This window comes from Crocuta crocuta, unplaced genomic scaffold (genome assembly GCF_008692635.1).
Source record: "Crocuta crocuta isolate KB4526 unplaced genomic scaffold, BGI_CrCroc_1.0 scaffold279, whole genome shotgun sequence".
In the NCBI taxonomy this organism is placed as follows: Eukaryota; Metazoa; Chordata; class Mammalia; order Carnivora; family Hyaenidae; genus Crocuta; species Crocuta crocuta.
In genome coordinates, this window is record NW_027551570.1 from 2,779,328 (window position 1) to 2,801,020 (window position 21,693).

The window sequence follows — 21,693 nt, forward strand, 5'->3', positions numbered from 1 at the left end:
AATACCAAAAAAAAAAAGCAAAAGAACCCTAAAAACAAAATCTATGCACACTGACTCCCACATTTCCCTTTCTCTCACTGGACAGACATTACACTTGCTCTAATATCCAAATAACTTTAATTGTAAGACTGCTCTTTCCTTGTGCATGTAAAATATGCCACACTATTTAGTCATGCAAATACACAGGAAAACAGTTGTGCATCTGCAAACTTTTCACGTGATAGAAGTGGGAGAGGAGGCACCACCCCATGATAGGTCTCCTTTTGGGTTGTCATTTCAAGAGACATTATGTATTTAAAATGCTCACATATGTGTTTTAAAAGAGTTGGAATAAAAGAGTTCATTCTGAGAAAGACATAAAAACTGAAATGTCGAAGAGTTGTTCTCATAAAGAACTTCATACATAGGAAGTCTCTTGCAATGACAATTGTTTTTTCTCTGGTCACCAAAGTACGTAATCCCACGCCTGTGTAAATGAAATAATACCAACATTTCTTCCAGTGCCAGTTTTTGTCAGCTTGCAAGGAGTTGCTTAACAAGTATAAACAAGAAGGTAAGAGGAAAGCAACATAAGATCTTAGAATCCTTTAAAGATCATTGAAAAGCTTATCTGTGCCTTAAAACAAATCATGATAGAGTTACGTACGATAAGACGCAGAAACACATTTGGTGCTAAACTGCTAAACACCGGATTCTTCATTTTGCATGTGAAATATTCACTTCTAAGTTCTGAGCTACTGCACTTTCGATTAGAAAATCGAAATGTTAAAATGACATCATTTTAACTTCACTCATTGCTATTGATTAATTTTTTTCCCTAATAAAACAAGGTGGCGTGAATCTTTATATTCTGGTAAGCTGCTTTTCCATCTTTATCTTATTTGCATGGGAATATGAACTTCTGGTTCCCGTCAAATGAGTCTTTATTACAAAGATGAGGATGTAAATTCATGCAAGTCTCTGTGATTTTGGAATAGGCACCAGGCACTGACTGCTAACAGTTATGAATATTTATCAGTTGTTGTTATTAAAACGACATTTTTTTTCCTCCCAGAGTTTTTGAGTAAACAATTTCAAAATGTTACTCCATCTGTCAATGTTTTCTGAAAACAGTACCAACCTTCTTTTTTATCTTCTGGAGTAATCTTCACTTTTGTATCTGTTATATCTTTGAATGAGGCCAGAAAAAGTACCACATCTCCTTTCTCATTCTTTATGGGAACAATATCCAAGAGGCACCAAAATGGAGAGCCTGCAACAGTAATAAAAATACAAATCAACCACTGCCTCATGCTTCTTTTGTGAAAACCTCAATAGTTAGTGGTGCAGTTAATAAAGTCCTTACTGTTTTCTTCTATCCCATACCTCCCCTCCAAAATCTTAAAAATGTCAGTTTTCAGATTCCGTAAATGTCTAGCCCATACGCATATCTCTTCATCCCCAAATGAAATGCTTTCTTTGAAAATAAGGCTGTATTTTAAACAAACCACTTGTCTGTGCTGAGATATTTCTGCTTATGTAATTCAAACTGTATTTCTCTTTTGAACTTGTTGATGCTGAAGCATTCCACTTTATGATACATTGCCCCTTCCTACCCCCAACACACATGGGTTGCTAAATAAAGACCTTTGTTTGGTATGAGATTGTTAGAGGTTTATTTAGTCAATTTAAAAATCAATGATTGTCCACCAGAATGGCTAAAGTAAAAGAGGATGAAAAATACCAAGTTTTGGGGGAAATGCGTAGTCACTTAAACTCTTTTACGTTGCTGGCCGGTTGCAAATTAGTACACATACTGTAAAAACCGTACAGCAGTATTGAGATATATTCCCGCAATACAACATTATGCAGCAATGTGAACAAGTGTTATACAATAACTGACAATCAGATGGATGAATATCCCTAACATAATATTGAGCAGAAGTAGCCAGTTGCAAATGAGTGGAATACATTTCTATTAAGTACAAAAACAGGCAAAACTCATCTACAGTGTTAAAAGTCAGGGTGGCAGTCTGGGAAATCATGATTAGAAAGAAGGGGACACAGGTGGGGAGCCTGAGTGGCTCACTTGGTTAGGAGCCCAACTTGGGCTCAGGTAATGATCTCGCAGTTTGTGAGTTCGAGCCTCATGTCGGGCTCTGTGCTGACAGCATAAAGCCTGGAGCCAGCTTCTGTGTCTCCCTCTTTCTCTGCCCCCCCCCGCCTCAAAAATAAATAAACAATTTTTTTTTAAAGAAAGTGACACAGATCTGGGAGTTCTGAGATGCTTGGTCAAGTTTTGCTTTATGACCTTTCTGTTGCTTCCATAGGAGGGTTCAGTTTTTTGCAAACCCATCAAACTCCACGTATGCATGTGTATTTTTCAGTAGGTATATCTTATTTCAAAAGCATATTTTAAAAGTGATAAGTTCAATTCTTTTTTTTGAGCAAAAGAACCCTGAGAAATATCATTAGCTTCAAGTTCAAACTTAAGGTTCATATTTTGACATATTTATATATATATTAAAATATACATTTTAAGAATATATTAAAGTTCTCATACTAGATTTCCTTCTAAAAAAAATTCCTGGGCAAAATAAATTAAAAATGGCAAAAAAAAGTTATTGCTTGAAAACAAAACTATTAACCCATTCATACCTACTTTTCTGTCTTTTTATTTTTTTTGATGGGCAAAAAGATCCCTTAAAACTGTGAATGTCCATCTTATTTGGGAGTTGATTTCAAAATTAGGTATAAGACAAAAATACCCTTGATATTTTAAGTTGTTTTGTATATACTGTATTAGATTTTACAGTTTCCAACGCAGGTGATGTATCCATCCAGCCTTGGAATCTATCACAGTTGATACAGAGCCCATCCGACAAAAAGATCACATTTTATTTTAGCTGCTACTGTACCTTTTGAAAAGTGTGGTTGAAAACACATGCAATAAATGTGTGTACAATGTGCTTCCACTGTATAAAGTAGGTATGGAATATGTGTTTGTCCCAACACATCCTCCTAAATAGCTTCAGCATCATAAATCATGAATTCCTCTTTGATTTTCTGACTCAGATCGATGGTGTCCTTTTATTCATCTTCCCAAATATCTGTGCCACAGCAATCCTACTTCAATACCACATCAGCCAGCTCTAGGAGATCAGGATCTAACCATAGCTCCAACATTAAGCAGCTCCGGACCATGGGGGAGTCAATTAACTTCTCTTCTCCAATTAGCTTGGTTCCCTCAATTGTATTATTCTTATATCCTTCACTTCAGTGATGGATAGAGTAACTCCAAAACCATGAGACAATAAATCACTTCTATTGTCTATGACTAATGGGGAAACCTCATCAATGAGTCAAAGTCCTGGCCAAACACTACTATTCCCATCATCCCAGGATGGCTCTTAATTCAAATTTTTTTTTTCTATAGCCACCATTTCCATTTGGGAGTGGTGTTCACTAATGCTGTAGCTATGGGAGGAACAGAAAGAACTATCAGGGCAAGCTGTCAACCAGACCCTAGACATATTAATAGTGGGGACACGGGAAACAGTATGAATCTGATATGTTGGATGACATTTTAAAGCATCTCTGTCAATTATCTTGCAAAAACATCACCCACATCAGAACAGAGGTTATTAATGTTCCTGAAAATACATTTTATCTATGCACTCAAACAATCATCATTATTGTCTCCACAGAGACTGTGGGTGCATGAAGTATTTTAGAGAGAGGCAACAGCATATCAGGTGAGAGCCAGGCAAATAGTCGTCAACATGTCAATATATATTGTCGAATCAGCACAGCAGTCATTTTACATCTTTCTGGGAGAGTGGAAAGAGCTCTTTGAGATTTGTCCTTTAAGCGAGATGTAATCTTTGACATTTTATAAATTCAGTAAAAGTCCATTAACATGGGCCCCTTTAAATTCAGATTTTGTAATAATTGGGCATGCACTAGGTTGATGTCTGCCATTGCATATGTGACCAAAAAATGCGTGGCAGTATATCTCAGAGATACTACAGGTGTGGTTCTGGGCCACCCCAACAAAGTAAATATCATAATAAAGTGGGTTAAATGAATTTTTTTTGTTTCCCAGTGCATATAAGTCATGTTTACGCTATATAATAGTCTATTACGTGTGCAATAGCATTATGTCTAAAAATGCGAAGTAGCTGCTTTAATTAAAAATACTTAATTTCTTTAAAGCATGCTAACCATCATCTGAAGGCTTATTGAGTTGTAATCCTTTTGCTGGATGATGTTGCCTTGATGTTGATGGCTGCTGACTGATCAAGGGAGGGTAGTTGCTGAAAGTTGGGGTGGCTGTGAGAACAATGAGATTTGCCACATCGATTGACTCTTCCTTTCATGAACAATTTCCCTGTAGCGTGTGATGCTGTTTGATAGCACTTTACCTGCAGAACTTTCAAAATTGGAGTCAATCCTCTCAAGCCCTATTACTGCTTTGTCAACTAAGTTTATGTGATATTCTAAATCTTTTGTTGGTATTTCAACAATATTCCCAGCATCTGCATCAGGAGTAGATTCATCTCAAGAAACACTTTCTTTGCTCATCCAAAGAAGCAAGTCCTTATCTGTTCAAGTTTTATCATGAGATCACAGGCATTCAGTTACAGCGTCAGGCTCCATTCGTCATTCCAGTTCTCTTCCTGTTTCTCCGCATCTGCAGTTACTTCCCCTGCTGAAGTCTGGAGCCTGTCAAAGGCACCCATGAGGACTGGAATCTACTTCTTCCAAACCCGTGTTAATAGTGTTATTTTGGGGGCACCTGACTGGCTCAGTTAAGTGTCAGACGTCAGCTCAGGTCATGATCTCATAGTTTGTGAGTTCGAGGCCATGTCAGGCTCTGTGCTGACAGCTCAGGGCCTGGAACCTGCTTCAGATTCTGTGTCTCCCTCTCTCTCTGCCCCTTTCCTGCTTGCACTCTGCCTCTCTCTTAATGATAAATAAACATTCAAAAAACTTATTAAAATAGTGATATTTTGAGCTCTTTCATGAATCACAAATGTTCTCAAAGGCATCTAGAATGGTGAATTCTTTCCAGAAGGTTTTCAATGTACTTTTCCCAAGTACATCACAGGAATCACTATCTATGGCAGCTACAGCCTTATAAAATGTGTTTCTAATTTTTTTTAATGTTTATTTATTTTTCAGAGAGAGACATGGCATGAGCAGGGGAGGGGCAGAGAGAGAGGGAGACACAGAATCTGAAGCAGGCTCCAGGCTCTGAGTTGTCAGCACAGAGCCCAATGGGGGGCTCAAACTCACAAGCTGTGAGATCATGACCTGAGCTGAAGTCAGAAGCCCAACTGACTGAGCCACCCATGTGCCCCTAAAATGTATTTCTTAAATAATAACACTTGAAAGTCAAAATTATACCTTGACGCTTGGGCTGCAGAATGGACATTGTGTTAGCAGGCATGAAAACAACATTAATCTCATTGTACATCTCCATCAAAGCTCTTAGATGACCAGCTGCATTACTAATGACCAGTAATATTTTGAGAGGAAACCTTTTTCTATAAGTATCAACAGTGGTTTTAAAATTAAAATATTCGGTAAACTATGTTGTAAACAGATGTGCTATCATCCAGGCTTTTTTGTTCCATGTATAGAGCACAGGCAGAGTCGATTTGGCATAAATCTTAAGAGCCCCACGATTTTTGAAGTGGTCGATCAGCACTGGCTTCAACTAAAAGTCACCTGCTATATCAACCCCGAACAAGAGAGTCAGTCTATCTTTTGAAGCTCTGAAACCAACCATTGATTTTTCCTTGCCAGCTCTGAAAATCCTAGAGGGCATCTTTTTCCAATGGAACGTTGTATCATCTACATTGAAAATGTATCATTTAGCGTAGCTACCTTCATTCATTGTCTCAACTACATCCTCTGGGTCACTTGCTGAGGCTTCTTCATCAGCACCTGCCGCTTCACCTTCCACTTTTATATTCTGGAGATGGCTTCCTTCCTCAAACCTCATGAACCAACCTCTGCAGCTTCAAACTTTTCTTCTGCAGTTTCCTCACCTCTCAGCCTTCATAGAATTGAAGAGAGTTAGGACCTCACTCTCGTTTAGACTTTGGCTTTAAGGGAATGTTGTGGCCGGTGCGATCTTCTATCGAGACCACTCAAACTTTCTATCAGCAATGGGGCTGTTTCTCTTTCCCATCATTCTTGTGTTCACTGGAGCGGCACTTTTAATTTTCTTCAAGAACTTCTGTGCATTCCCAGCTTGGCTATTTGGCACAAGAGGCCTAGCTTTTGGCCTATTTTGACTTTCGACATGCCTTCCTCACTCAGCTTAACCATTTCCAGCTTTTGATTTAAAGTGAGAGATGTGCAACTTTTCCTTTCATGTGAACACTTGGAGGCCACTGAAGGGCTGTTAATTGGCCCAATTTCAATATTGCTGTGTCTCAGGGAAGAGAGGGGCCCAAGGAAGGAGAGAGAGGGGGGGAATAGCCAGTTGGTAGAGCAGTGAAAACACACATGTTTATTAAGTTTGCTACCTTCTATGGGCACAGTTGATGGTGCCCCAAAACAATTACAGTAGTAATAACAAAGCTCACTGATCACAGATCATCATGACAACTATAATAATAATGCAAAATCGGAAATAGTAGAATTACCAAAATGTGGCACACAGATACCAAGTGACCAAATGTTGGGAAAATGGCTCCAATATGCAGGGTTGCTACAAATTTGTAAAAAACATAATTATCTGCGAAGTGCAATAAAGTAAAGCACAATAAAAGGAGATCTGTTTATAGGAGGGAAACAGCATGAGGGAGATATAGGCTCATTTCTTTCCTCCTTCTTCCTTTCCTCTTTCAATTGCTCCTTTAGGTTTATCCACACAGACTGCTTTATAAATAGAATGTTAGCTGGGGCGCCTCCGTGGCTCAGTCGATCAAGCATCTGACTTTGGCTCAAGCCACGAACTCATGGTTTGTGAGTTCAAGCCCCACAACAGGCTCTCTGCTGTCAGCACAGAGCCTGCTTCAGATCCTCTGTACCTGCCCCACAGAATCCACTTGCACGCTCTCTCTCTCAAAAATAAACATTAAAAAAAATGAAGAAGTAACCTGGAAGGGGGAACTATAAAAAATAAAATAAAAATAAATATGACGTTAACTACCTCTAACGTTAGAAAGCAAAACATTTGCCACTTGCTTCTTCCAGAAAAAGAGGATAGATGCAAAATCTTACCAAGCAGGTTCAAAGCATGCCCCTTCACACTTCATTTGCTCTCCATCCCTTCCTTGATTTCCTGAATCTTTCTACCAGGACTTCTGCCCTAGCTCTCTGACAAAATCTCTATCCTTGCATGACTGTAATAATTCAAAGCTATTCCTCAAAGTTGGCCTCTTCCTCGTTTACCCATGGGCACAGAAATGGCCATGCAACATCTTTCAGTCAGCAGTAATTCAGGTCCAGTGAGATAAATCTCTCTGTAGGTTAGGGTGGGAGGCAGCAAATCCTTCAGCCTAAAATCTGGAGATGTGAAGGAATCTTAAAAACAGGTTAGAGGGCAGAAATCCTGTGTCAATTTTAAGTTCTTCTGTGTATAGCAGCAGTAATTATCATGTGGGTTGGCGACTGTTAAAACAGATGAAGCTCTGCCAGGATTCAAGTTAATAACACCTCTGATTTCCATGGATAAATACAATTCATGGGGAGACAAGAGGGTTTATACCCTATATGGTAACATGTATTTTGAGAGTTGCATAAATAATTACACAGAGCTTAAATCCGGTGGAATGTCCCATGGTTCCATTTTGGTATTTCCTTTTTCTTCATTGGGAAACAAGGGTATTGGAGAATTTGACTTGCTGGTATTTACAATTATAAGAAGACTTATATGTTTTTTACATACCCCCAAGAGATTATATTTGGCAATAAATCAGAACTAATGATAAGGTTTCCAGTATGAATTCAAGGTCCAATAACTTAATATAAGGAGGTACAGATATAAAGCAAATTGAGTTGTGAGTTGGTCCCTTCTCTTTAATGTCTATGCTGTCATGATGAGCTTAGAAGCTGCCTTTCCCAATGTAAGTCAGTAGCAGTAAGTGGGATATGGACACTGTGAATATCCTCACGTATCTTATATCAAGCAGGATTTTGATTGGATTTTTAATGATAGATATGTGTGATGTTTAGTTTTTTTAAATTGTTACTACAATACTATAATACCTTAAATGTTAACAGCATCAATATCATGTGACCTAAACATTTTCAGGTGCTCCTCATATTTCACGTTAAATATGTTGAGTCTTATTCCTACAACCATTGTCTCAGTGCTACTCACTCAATGACAAGTTTGACACTTTTTTAGAAATTAATCCAGGGGGTAAAAGACCTAAATATGAGTCCAGAAACCATCAAAATCCTAGAGGAGAACACAGGAAGCAACTTCTTTGACCTCAGCCACAGCAACTTCTTACTAGACACATCGCCAGAGGCAACGGAAACAAAAGCAAAACTGAACTATTGGGACTTTATCAAGATAAAAATCTTCTGCACAGCGAAGGAAACAATCAACAAAAGTAAAAGGCAACTGATGGAATAGGAGAAGATATATTTGCAAATGACATATCTAATAAAGGGTTACTATCTAAAATCTATAAAGAACTTATCAGCCTCAACATCCAAAAAACAAATATCCAATTAAAAAATGGGCAGAATACATGAATAGACACTTTTCCAAAGAAAACATACATATGGTTAACAGATACATGAAACGATGATCAACATCACTCATCAGCAGGTAAATACTAATCAAAACCACGACGAGATACCACCTCATACCTGTCAGAATGGCTAAAATTAACAACACAAGAAACAACAGGCATTGGCGAAGATGCAGAGAAAGGGGAACCCTCATGCATTGTTGGGGATGCAAACTGGTGCAGCCACTCTGGAAAACAGTCTAGCACTTCCTCAAAATAATAAAAAGAAAACTACCTTACAATCCACCTATTGCACCACTAGGTATTTACCCAAAGGATACAAAAATACAGATTTGAAGATGTACATGCACCCAATGTTTACAGCAGCATCATCAGCAATAGCCGAACTATGGAGGAAACCCAAATGTCCACTGACTGATGAATGAATAAAGAAGATGTGCTATATAGACAGACAGACAGACACACACACACACACACGTGTGTGCATGATGGAATATTAAAATCTTCCCATTTGCAACGATGTGTATGGAGTTAGAATGCATTGTGATAAGCAAAATAAGTCAATTAGAGAAAGACAAATACCATATGGTTTCACTCATATGTGGAATTTAAGAAACAAAAGAGATGAACATATGGGAGGGGGATAAAGAGGGAAGAGGGAAACAAATCACAGGAGACTCTTATCGATAGAGAAAAACTGAGAAATGTTGGAGGTAGGTGGGGGTGGAATGGGCTAGATGGGCGATGGGTATTAAGGAGGGGGCTGGGGCACCTGGGTGGCTCAGTTAGTTGAGCGTCCAACTACAGCTCAGGTCATGATCTGGCAGTTCGTGAGTTAGAGCCCCGTGTCGGGCTCTGTGCTGACAGCTCAGAGCCTGAAGCCTGCTTCAGATTCTGTCTCCCTCTCTCTCTGCCCCTCCCCTGCTCATGCTCTCTCTCTTTCTCAAAAATAAATAAAAACATTAAAAAAAAATCTCTCTCCTTCTCTCTGTCCTCCCTCTTCAAAAAAATAAATATTTTTAAAAAGGAAGGCATTTGTTATGATGAGCACTGAGTGTTGAATGTAAGTGCTGAATCACTGATTTCGACTCCTGAGACCAATATTTCACTGTATGCTAACTCACTGAAATTTTGATAGTAAAGAGAGGAGAGGAGAGGAGAGGAGAGGAGAGGAGAGGAAAGGAAAGGAAAGGAAAGGAAAGGAAAGGAAAGGAAGTAATTAATTAGTCCAGGGGTACATATACTGTGGTCAGGGTGGGAAGAGGCCACAGGTGTGTGAACAAGGCTACTGCTGAGGGTGCTGGCCGATGGGACACTTGTATCTGTAGCAGAACAGGTCCAACAGTAATGAGAGTACCAACTGAGTTATCGTTGAGCACTTAGTCACCCTTCCTCTTTACCATGCCTTTACTACTGCCTTGTTCTGGCCTTAATCATCTCTCACCCACTCTTCGAAAGAGTTCTTCCCATCTTTAGGTTTCCTTCCATGCTGCTTCCAATAAGCTGTGAAAATACAGGGTATCTATCGATGGGAATCACCCAATGGTTTTCCACTGCTTGCTTAAAATATGAGCATAACATTCCAGATTCTTTACCAGTAAGGAAGACCTATTTTCAAGGGACTAAGGAAAACACACACACACACACACACACACACACACACACACACACACACATACACAAGGATGGGATGGATAGTATGAAGAGGTGAACTCAAGGAAAGGTCATATTAAAAAGGGAGTCCCCTGAAGTACCCAGAGCTGCATGGGGGAAAAGCATGACAGCAGACTCACCAGCTCTTCCTGGCATCTGTTCTATGCCAAGGGATGAGAGCAAGGATTCTTTGGTGAAATACCTGGTAGAGGCTTTACCCTACCTGTGGGGCACAATCCTCTGAGGGCCATCCAGGTCTAATGCAGCCCAAATATGTTTCAAGTCTTTGTCATATCCCCACTGGATTTGCCTGTGTGCACACCATTCCTCCACATGCCCCTAGATCTTAGTGACAGTGACCCAAAGTAAAGGGCACTGGGGCCCGGACACCTCGTGTAACAGCTGAAGGTAGAGTAGAGTTGGTGGGAGATGAATAAAATCAGCTGGAGACCCCTGTGAGCTGGGCAGTAGTTAAAAACTCGCTTTCATTTCAATATTTAATGAAAAAGGAAGATCTCAAAAAAGTGTTTTAAATATGTTTCTGTATAGAAAAAAAGGACTGTTAGAATGCAAACAAAATATTAATAGTGGTGGATTGTGAAATTATAGTTGCTTCTTTCTTCTTTCTTCTCAGAATCCTTATGTGCAGTTTTTCTAGAATTGAGCATAAACAAATAGTGGGATTCCGGAAACTCTAGAGACTTGAAGTAAGAAATGAAAGAAGTTTAAGACTGGGCACTAAGAGCGATGAGATCTTATTTCTGGGGAGATCACTTTTTACATAGTCCCATGATTTAAGTTTTAACAGATGAGATACCTGAGTGGCTCAGTCAGTTGAGTCCAACTTCTGCTCAGGTCACAACCTCACGGTTCGTGGGTTTGAGCCCTGCATTGGGTTCTATGCTGAAAGCTTGGAGCCTGGATCCTGCTTCAAATTCTCTCTCTATGTCTCTCTGCCCCTCCCCTGCTTGTGCTCACTAACTCTCAAAAATAAACAAACCTTAAAATAAAAAGTTTTAGCAGACATCCCAAGGATAGCTGAAAAAGTGAGAGAGAGAGAGAGAGAGAGAGAGAGAGGCAGAAGAAAAAGAGAGAGAGAGAGAAATGAAGGAAGGATAGAAATCAAATCAATCAATTCTTAACTGATTTGAATGTGCCAAGTTCTTTTCCCCCTTTCCATTTTGTTCCAAGTTCCTTTTCTTCTTAAATAAAAATCTTATTCCTCTCCCAGGGGTATGTATAGTTCTCTTTAGGAAATCTCTAATCATTAGGAAAAAGAGGAGCTTGGAAACATGAGGTCTAAAAAAAATATCCCCAACATGTGCTTTTGTCAGTAGTTGTACCAACCTTGCTCAACAAATCATTGATTATGTCATTGATCAGTAGAGTCCTTACTTGATTTAAGAAAACTAAACTGCTTCTGGCAATAAACATAGATAATTACTACCTAGAGCTGAAAAGATATGGTTAAACACAAGTTCAGCTAGGACAGGTGTAGAGGTGCCAGGTCAAATGGGTACAGTCCAATGAGAAATAGAGGTGAAGGGATCCTGATGCTATAAACAATGTAATGCACACAGCAAGGAGCTAGTGACACCTGTCATTTACTAAGCTTCCATTATGTGTCAGACACTATGCCACATGCTTTACATGTATTAAATCTAAACTTCTCACTGATCAACCTGACCAGTATTTTACCAAAATGAACTACATTTTACAAGTGTGGACATTGAGATGTGCAGTATTTTCTTCAGGATCACACAGCGAGTAAGTGCCAAAGAGATGGATTTAAACACAAGCTGAGTTTGATTTTCTAATTTTGCTTTACTATAGTATTCTGGGAATGATCTTATTCTATAAGCAGTGTTTTAAGAATTGAGTTTCTTCCCATGCTCTCGGACACAATGGGAGAGATGCTTTCTTAAATGCCACGGTGTAAAAGAAAAACATGAAATAAAGCCTTAGAGTAATCAACACATTTCTCTCTCAACCAAGGGTAAGAGTTGAACCTCTCTTTGAAACAAGATTCAGCTACTTCTGTTTAAGACCGGAACACATCCGGGGCGCCTGGGTGGCTTAGTCGGTTAAGCGTCCGACTTTTGCTTAGGTCATGATCTCGCNATGAGAGACTGGGATCTGAAAACCACCACTGGTGCTGCTTTCAGTCCCCATGTTGAGACGAACACAATGTACTCATAAAAGCTTCCTGATTAAAGTTTTTAAGGGTAGTAACCTAGGTTGTTAATGTATGTAGCACCATATTTTGCCCTTATTCGTAAAGCATTTGCCTGACACATCCTCCCAATGTTGCTGTTTCCTGCTTTCTTAGGAAGCTTCAGAAATGGCGATCTCTGTACCATGACATCAAGGCAGGACACACAATGACCTCCCCTGGACTCCTCTCTTCCAAGGCTAGAACAAACAAAGAGCACTTAAACACTCAGCCGAAATCAACGCTGGGCCATGGCTCTCTGTTTCAGTGATCCTCTGGGGGAAAAAGGCCAAATGTGAAGGGTAATTGTTAGTGAGCAGAAAAATGTCTGATCCAACAGGCTTCTCTTCCTGATTGCTACTTGGAAGCAACTTCCTTCTGAGAACAAGACACTGAAGCAAGCTTGCTCCCTTGATACCTGACTTTAAGAAAAACAATTTAAGATTTATTCAAACTTGCTGTTGTTCAGTGAAAAAGAACTTGCTTTAAATGAGAATTCGAGGATCAAGTGAACTCTAATTGCACAAGGCTTTAGTTGGAGGAATCTATAGTCTTTTCGGGACAATAGGAATGATTGTTGGGGCCAAAATAATCATAATGTCCACATGGATTCAGTACAGGTTAAGGGGTCTGGGACTCCAGGCTTACTTAGTTTAGGACCCGAAAGAAAATATTTGGAGAATGCATTGCACGTAATTGGAAATAAAGACAGTCATTTATTCAACAAATATTTATTGAGTACCCTCTATGGCTGAGAACTGTCTTAAATGTTGGATACAACACAACAGTAAACAAAACAGAATAGATCTCTGTCCTAGGCCTCAAGAGAACTTATCCTCTGCTTTGGAGAGAAAAATAATTATAACGAATCGTATACTTTATCAGAAGATTTTAAATGCTACGAGAACAATGACAACAGCAAAAGAAGGATAAAGAATGTGGGAAAAGGAGAATAATATTTTTAGGAAATTATTCATGAAAGGGCTAGTTAATATTGCTTTTGAATGTTAATGACTATTTGTGTGCTGTTGCAGGTCCTCTTAGAAGCAAATGCTGAGAAGCCCATGCATGATACACGTCTCAGGTCAAGCAAAGGAGAAAGGGAAGGAAGAAAGATTGGACAATAGTATCTTAGACCGTACTGCAGCTGTAAGGGAAGTTCACCAAGGTGATCAGGGACTCAACCAGCCAAGGTGACCAGCAGGGCAGTTCTGATCTCCCAGGAACAGAACTGGTTAGCAGCCCTGCTTCCCTCGGGCACTGGGTGGAAGCTGCCCACAGAAAGTTTGGCTTCTGTGCCAACCCAGTGAAGCAATTTCAGAGCACAGCGGCTGGGGCCATCAGCCAATTACTATCCTGTAATCAGACATATGAGACGCACGTTCTCATGGCTGCCACAATTAGTTGCGTAGATTACCTCACACTTTCGGCACAACAGCATCCATGCCCTTCCTCTTGTCACTAAACCTCCATATTTCACCAGAAACTAAAACACCCCTCTGCATGTAGCCCTGGTAGAAACATCAAACCCCGGGCTCTGAGTCACCCTCACAGGAGGGAGGGGCAAATCATGCACATCAGACTGATCAGTCTGTTTCTACTGGTAGTTTTGATCATGAACAGAGGGATCCAAGATCAAAATTGGAGGGATCAGATTCATGTAACAGTGAAGGCCAGAAAAATATTTCCAGTTATTCCTGCAACCCAGGCCTTACAGAGCACTACTGCTTCCTGGCTTTTTTCAAAAGCTGGTTGTTCACTATATTCTTTGGTCCAAGAGGTTATAATCTATATTTTTAATAAAGTAGTATTTTGCATAAGATAACTAGAATCAATCTGTGGTTGCTTATGAGGAACCCCAATTACAAAAATGAAATATTTAGAAAAGGAGTCAAGATATAATGGAAACAAAGCAGAGCTTTGATCACCTTGCATGTGGTTGAGTCCTAGATTCTTCAATTACTCACTGAGAATGCCCAGATACAATTTTTACACCTGTCTGCACCACATCTGCATACTGGATATATGGCTACATCCCATGGTCAAGAGCTTTGAAGAGGCCAAAATGTGCAAAAGCATTTGATACTTTTTTGACTGGTTATATAAATTAAGGGCTTTACCTGCACATGTAATGCTTTCATTCTTTAACTATTAAAAAACACAATCAATCGTAACTGTGGCTCAGTATTAACATTTGTTAAAGCTAGGTGATGGTACAAGGTGGGTATTGGTTATAAAAATCTCTGTGCATATATATGAAACATTTCATGTTTTTTTAAAAGTAAGGAAATGTTTATTGCTTTGGAAAATGGAGAATTAGTCAGCATTTATTTGAACATCTAAGCTAGTATTTGAACATGAAGCTAGTACTCATGAAGCTGAAATACAGTCAGCTTAGATTGCTGGAGTTAACAAAAGATCTTTACGTGATGAGATGAAACTCTTTACTGGAAAGCTGAAAATCCTGAGTTCAGAGTGGTTGAATAAACCATTCAGAATGATTAATTTTAATTGTGGGAAGAGGTAGGACTAGACCTCCAGTCACATGACTTTTAGTTTCATGGGCTTTGTGCTAAAACACAGTGCATTTCTCTAAACATTAAAAGAAATCTCCAAAGGAATAATCATCATATGAGTGGGTAATCTAGTTTTGATACCTTAAGAGGAAAAATTATACTTGCATATATTATTGATATTGATAAAATAAGCCAGGGCACATAACAAATTCAGCATTGATCAGGGCTGTTTTGTTTTGTCTTGAAGTAGATTTGGAATAGGAATCTGTGTTTAAAAGGTTGAAAAGTAAGGTAAAAATGATGGAAAATATGTCCTATGGGAGAAAGCAGAAATTTTGAGATGAGAATGTGGAAACATGGAAAGAGAAATGGAAAAGAAGTGGTTAAGGACATCACAATTCTCCAGTGTATAAATACATGGTTGCAGTTTTAGGTGTCGTTTTAGCACTTTCCAAGAACACGCCGACAGCAAACATACCGAACATTTCTTCCATTGTGCAAACTCGCCTCTTAGCGAAGACTCATGAGCACAGCGCCAGATTGCCGTGAGTCACAACTTGGCAGGCACACTGAAGCAAAGGAGTTAGACACTTCCTCGTCTTATGGCTCCTCCCCTAAAATGGAGCTGGTACCTAAGAACTTGAGGCCAAACCCCAGTGCCCAGGTGAGCACTGCCCCACCCTTCACCCTCAGGGAAGGTACTAGCATCGGCAAGCCTGCCCCTAGACTGACACTGTTTTGTGAAAAATGAATTCATGCATAACATTTTCTGACTAGTTTCCATCCGATTATGGGCATTTTCCTCCAACAACAAGAAAAGTACATATAATTAAAACACGACGATTCAGAATTCTTCTAAACCATAGAGGGCTCCAATCTGATATTCAACTAACAGATTTGGTACATTCATCTTCGGAAGTCAACACACTTTTTCTGTAATGGGCTGGATAGTAAATATATTTGCAGTTCATAGAGTCTCTGTCTTAACTATTCTACTCTGCTACTATAGTCCCCAAACAGTAAGAAACCGTACATAAGAAAATGAGCATGGCCATTCTCCAATAAAGTGGCCTTTACAAAACAGGCATCCTGCCAGATATGACCCACAGTCCATACTTTGCCAACCCCTTATAAAGAAGCCTGCAAATTACTGTCCTAGGAATTAAGTCTTCATTTGTTGGGAGTTTTGACCAGACTGTGTATTACCAGAGTATTTAAGCACTTTTAGTTAGAATGAGAACCAGGTAGAATCTGGGCTGTGAATATCATACTGGTACATTTTTTTTTTCTTTTTGAGAGAGAGACAGAGTGCGAGCAGGTGAGGGGCAGAGAGAGATGGAAACATAATCTGAAGCAGACTCCAGGCTCCGAGCTGTCAGAACAGAGCCGGATGCGGGGCTTGAACTCTCGAACCAAGAGATCATGGTCTGAGCCGAAGTCGGACGCTCAATCGACAGAGCAACCCAGGTTTCCCGTACTGGAACATTCTAAAAGAAGATTAACTAGACAACCTTTCCTAAATAGAGGGTAGTCGTTTCCTTTCTCTTTTGATAATGAAAATATACCTAATTATCCTTCACCTGGAAAGTAAGCTTAATGACCTTCGAGAGATCTCTGACAATGCATGTCTTGCAATTCCATTAACAGAAACTAGGGTGGGGATTAGGAGACTGAGTAGGAACTTTGCAAGCTGCATCACAGAAGCAAAATACATGCAATCGGGAGGTGAAGGAGTCAAACGGAGGCTGTGGTCCAAGAATCAGTCAAAGTAACTAGGAGCTCCAATAAGTGAGAAACTTCTACTCTAGCAATCTCTTTTACAGGGGGGAGAGAAATAGGGTAGTTTTCTAAATCATTAGACATATTATACACAGTGAAACAACTTCCAGCAAAAGGGAATTTTTTTTTAAACCACAAGCCACATTCAGAGTTTAATGTTTTCCCTGTTAATAGTATTTTTTCTTAGCAGCATTGTGAACAAGATTTCTTTTGCCGTTTGACTCCTACTGTAATTTCTGAAACATAGTACTTTTTTTTTTAATAGTGGAACATGATGTTTCAAAAGGTAATTTAGTGGACTCAAAATTGAATAATTTTGGGGAAGGAAAGACTTGAAAAATAGCTGTCCTATCATAGATGAAATCAGTTCCCCAGCTGTAGCATGGTTATAGTGCCCATCCGTAGAGATGCTCCAAGCCAGAAGATCTTTTCTCACTTGATGTCATTTTTAGTAATGATGTTCCTTGGATCTGATCATCAGTGCTCTGTCGATAAGTAAATATTAAAACAAACAAACAAACACACTGAAACTAAAAGCCATGCTCCAGCCTTTCTTTGTCTCTCATTTCAAAGCATATACACTCAACAAAGTATAAAAGGCCAAGTTGGATGGACTCCTTGGAAATGCACATTTTAGAGTCATTCTTAACACTTCCGTCTTTCTCATTCCTCCCACCACCCAACCCAAAGAGATCATCAAACCCTGTCAATTACAGTAGCTAAGAAATCAGTTTTATTTTTTTAATGTTTTTATTTATTTTTGAGAGAGAGAGAGACAAAGGACAAGCAGCGGAGAGGCAGAGAAAGAGAGGGAGACACAGAATCCAAAGCAGGCTCCAGGCTCTGAGCTGTCAGCACAGAGCCTGACACGGGGCTTGAACCCACGAACCGTGAGATCATGACCTGAGCTGAAGTCAGACGCTTAACCGACTGAACCACCCAGGTGCCCCTGAAATCGGTTTTAAAGCTATCCACTCTTGCATCTTTATCAGCCACATCCTAGACTCAACCAGGGCTTCAAAAACTTTAGTATGCCACAGAATCTCCCACAGGGCTGTGGGTGCATGGATCGCTGGGCCCCACCTCCTGATTCAGTAGGTCTGGTAGAGGTCTGATAATCTGCATTTGTCACAAGTCCCAGGGGTTGCCCATATTAGGGTCTTCAGACCACACTCTGGGTAACACTTGTCTAAGCAACCAGCATTGCTTATGTGGATTACCTGCCTCACATGGCCGAAAAAATGATCATTCTATGATTAAATATTCATCACATGACTTCCCTGCTCAGAACCCTTGGACTGTCTTTAGTGAATTGGCCATAGCCCAAGCCTGGTCTATAAATCATGTGTGTTTCAACCTCTGTCTACAGCCCCACTCCCATGTGATGCGATGCCTTGCTGCCTACTCTCCAGTGACACTGGCCCTCTCCCCTGCTCCCTTTTTCTCTCTCTCTTTCTCTCTCTCTCTCTCATGGCGCAGTCTTTCCCAGAACTTGCACATGTGGCTCTTTGCCTAGAAGGCTTTTATTCTTTCCTCCATACAATCAATTTATTCTCATCCTTTGAAATTCAACTCGAACATCAGCTTCTTGATGAATTCTTCCTCGTACCCAGATTTGCTCAGATCCCCCTGTTATGCCATCCCAGAGCAGCCTGTAACGTGCCTGCAAACGACCTAACACGTCCATGATAATGTGAGGAGCCTTTCTCAGTAGCCAATAAGGTACAGGAAAGAAAGGATCATGACTTTCTTGCTTTTGCCTTCCCCCTGTGCAAAGCAGAATGCCTGGCCTGGACATCACAGGTGCTCTACAATTTGTGGTCAAAGAACAAAGTAAATTATTGTAAGATGAATTCCAACCTGACAAAAATAATGCTGCCTGCCATGAGGTGGACCGGTAACATGTACTGAGTGTCCATGTGTCAAGCACCACCCCAAGCACTTTACAAGCAATATTTCACTTACACCTATGAAGTAGATGCTATTACTACTATTGCCATCTTACAGGTGAGAAAACTGAGGCTCACAAAGTTTAAGTAAACTGTTCCAAATCACTCCGAGAATCATTGCATGGTTCTTTATATGCTCTACCACTTAACTTTCTTTATCTGATTCCCTTAACAGCTTTTTGCTAAGGTTATTTATGTATTTTGAGAGAGAGAGACAGAGAGAGACAGAGAGAGCACAAGCAGGGGAGGGGCAGAGAGAGAATCCCAAGTAGGCTCCGGACCATCAGCATAGAGTCCAATGTAGGGCCTGAACTCATGAAGGGACTGTGAGATCATGACCTGAGCCAAAACCAAAAGTTGGATGCTTCACTGACTGCCACCCAGGGAGCTTTAAGGTATAAATATTGTCTCTGCCTGTGCCTCAACAGGTTAAATTTGAGATCGAAGGGTAGAATGACTTGGCTAAGGTCACATACAGCATGTCAACAACCAAGCCAGGACTTGAACTCAAGTCTTCACATACACAGTTCATGATTTTTTCCATTCAGACATGCTGGAAATGGGGGAAAATGCTCTTTATACTAAGATGACTTTTACTACGTTTTTGTTCTTAAATACACATCTGAAAATGTGAATTCATTTGACCATCTTACCAAGTAGCTAGTAGCCAACAATTGGAGTACTTCTCAGAGCTCTTTTAGCCTTGAGAGATATTCACTTGCCAGAGCCTATGGGGAGAGCAAAATACTTCTTCCTTTCACATTCCAAGGGGCCCCACGACTCCAACACCAAGCACAAGGATTCCTGAGTTGTGGACAAGTTGCTGGCCTTGTTTGCATTCTCTGGTGGCTGTCCCTCCAGCCCCTTCCCCCTTGCCTTTTCTTGCACCATGAATGCACTCACCTCTTGGATACCTTATTTATTTACCTCCATTGTGCCTGCGCTGGCCCAGTCTCCCCAAGGAAACTGATAGAAAGGGCTAAAAATGGAGGGATTCAGTGACTAATCCAGTCCCCAGTCCTGCATTCCTGGATGAAGATGCCACAGGACACCCTGGTCATTTTCCATACGTATAGATGTTGCTTTATCAACCCAGCAGAAAACTCCAGAGTGCCACTCCCTCTATCTCTGCAAGATAGAGAATGAGAAGAGATTCTCCAAACAGGAAAAAAGACAAATATCCTAACAATGGAACCAATGTCTAGAAACAGAGAGAAAAGGGGATGACGAGGTCAGAGATCTGAGAAAATCTAGAAGTAGAGATGACCAGGAAGTTGAAACAGAACAGCAAAATGCATTTACAGCAGCATGTACAGCTAGACTCAGTGTCTCAGGCGTATTCTAATAGGGGAGCAATACAGGGCTTCATCTGAAACAGTCAAACAAACGCTTTGACTCGGTCATCAAGTATTGAAGCATTGCTCATGTGCCAAAGACTGTTTTAGGCACTTGGATACCATGATTAATTAATATGGCACCAGGAAAAAAAAAAAGCCACCGTCGACCATGCACAATCTTTGGAGGCTGGTAGTCTGAGACCAGGGTACCAGCGCAGTCGGGTTACAGTGACTCCTCCTCTGGGCCGCGGACTGCCACGTGCTTATTGTGTCCCCACAGGAGGGAAGACAGTAGGCTAGCTCCCCGGCCTCTTCTTTAAAAACAAAAAAATTATTTAAGTTTATTTGTTTTGAGAGAGAGAGAGAGAGAGAACATGTGGGAGAAGGGCAGAAAGAGAGAGAATCCCAAGCAGGCTCAGCACTAGTAGTGCAGAGCTCTACGCAGGGCTCAAACTCACAACCGAGATCATGACCTGAGCAGAAATCAAGAGTCAGAGGCTTAACCCACTGAGCCACCCAGGTGCCCCTCTGGCCTCGTATAAGGGCACCAACCCCATTCACGAGGACTCCACCCTCACGACCTCATCAGCCCCAAAGGCCCCACGTCCTAACACTCGCAAATGGAGGGAGACGACCATACTCAGATTGCTGCAGGATGGTAGCTACTATGAAGAACGGAAGCATGATGTGAAACGAAGGTCCCAGCTGGTGAAGGCCTCACAGAGAGACGCAGGCTTGAAGGGAACCATGACGATTCGACTGGCCTAGTGGAGGTGCGGGCAGGGCGGCGGCACCTTCCCGGCAGGGCGAGGGTCCAGGAAGAAGGCATCAGGCAAGTTGAAACACGGGGCATGTTTCAGAAACTATAAAATGATGAGGCAAGGCTGTGCTCAGTAGGGATGATGAGGAATGAGGGGAGAAGGGAGGCAGGAAAAAGAATGGACGAGTCTGCAGAGGAGACTGCAGACAAGAGGTAGCTCATGGGCGGCTCCACTTGCCAGGCTAAGCAGGTTACATTTACCGCGGCTTTGTCCCGAGAGAGCAGCAGGTCAGATGTGCACCGTAGGAAGACGACGTGGAGACAGGGACGGGAACAGACTATATCAGGCAACTGGCTAAGTGGAGCTCTTGCAACTCGGGCCCCTTGCAAACTCTTGCACATCACGACAGTCTCAACCGAGGCAACAACAGGAAGAATGACTTCATCAGGGCAGAAAGGGACATCCAGATGCCCTAGAGATCCGAATTCCTGGTACCCGTTAGTGTGTAAATTTGGTGAGTGTCATGGAGGAAAGGCTCATCACTGAGAAATAAAACACGGGTCTATGTTTATATCATTGTAACCAGTCCATATTATATCACTATTCATGGTGAAAGTATGGCACGTCTAGAATGGTGTACATTCCTGTGTCAGTGTTGTAATTCTCCAACTCAGAGGATGTAGAGCCTCTTAGCTAAGACATCACAGAATCTTTATGGGCTCCCTTTGAAGATGGTTACATGGTCATGGTTAGATGTCCATGGCTTTTCTAGTGAGGTGAGGGG

At 40.9% G+C, this 21,693-nt stretch overlaps 1 protein-coding gene across 1 annotated transcript in view; it reads right to left on the bottom strand.

Annotated features, from left to right (window-relative positions):
• Window positions 1–21,693, bottom strand: part of KCNH8 (potassium voltage-gated channel subfamily H member 8) — a 358,017-nt gene that overhangs the window by 205,417 nt on the left and 130,907 nt on the right. The window contains exon 3 of the mRNA XM_077750888.1: window positions 1,121–1,252. Within this exon, the coding sequence (XP_077607014.1) occupies window positions 1,121–1,252 (132 nt within the window). The remainder of the gene's footprint in view (window positions 1–1,120; window positions 1,253–21,693) is intronic.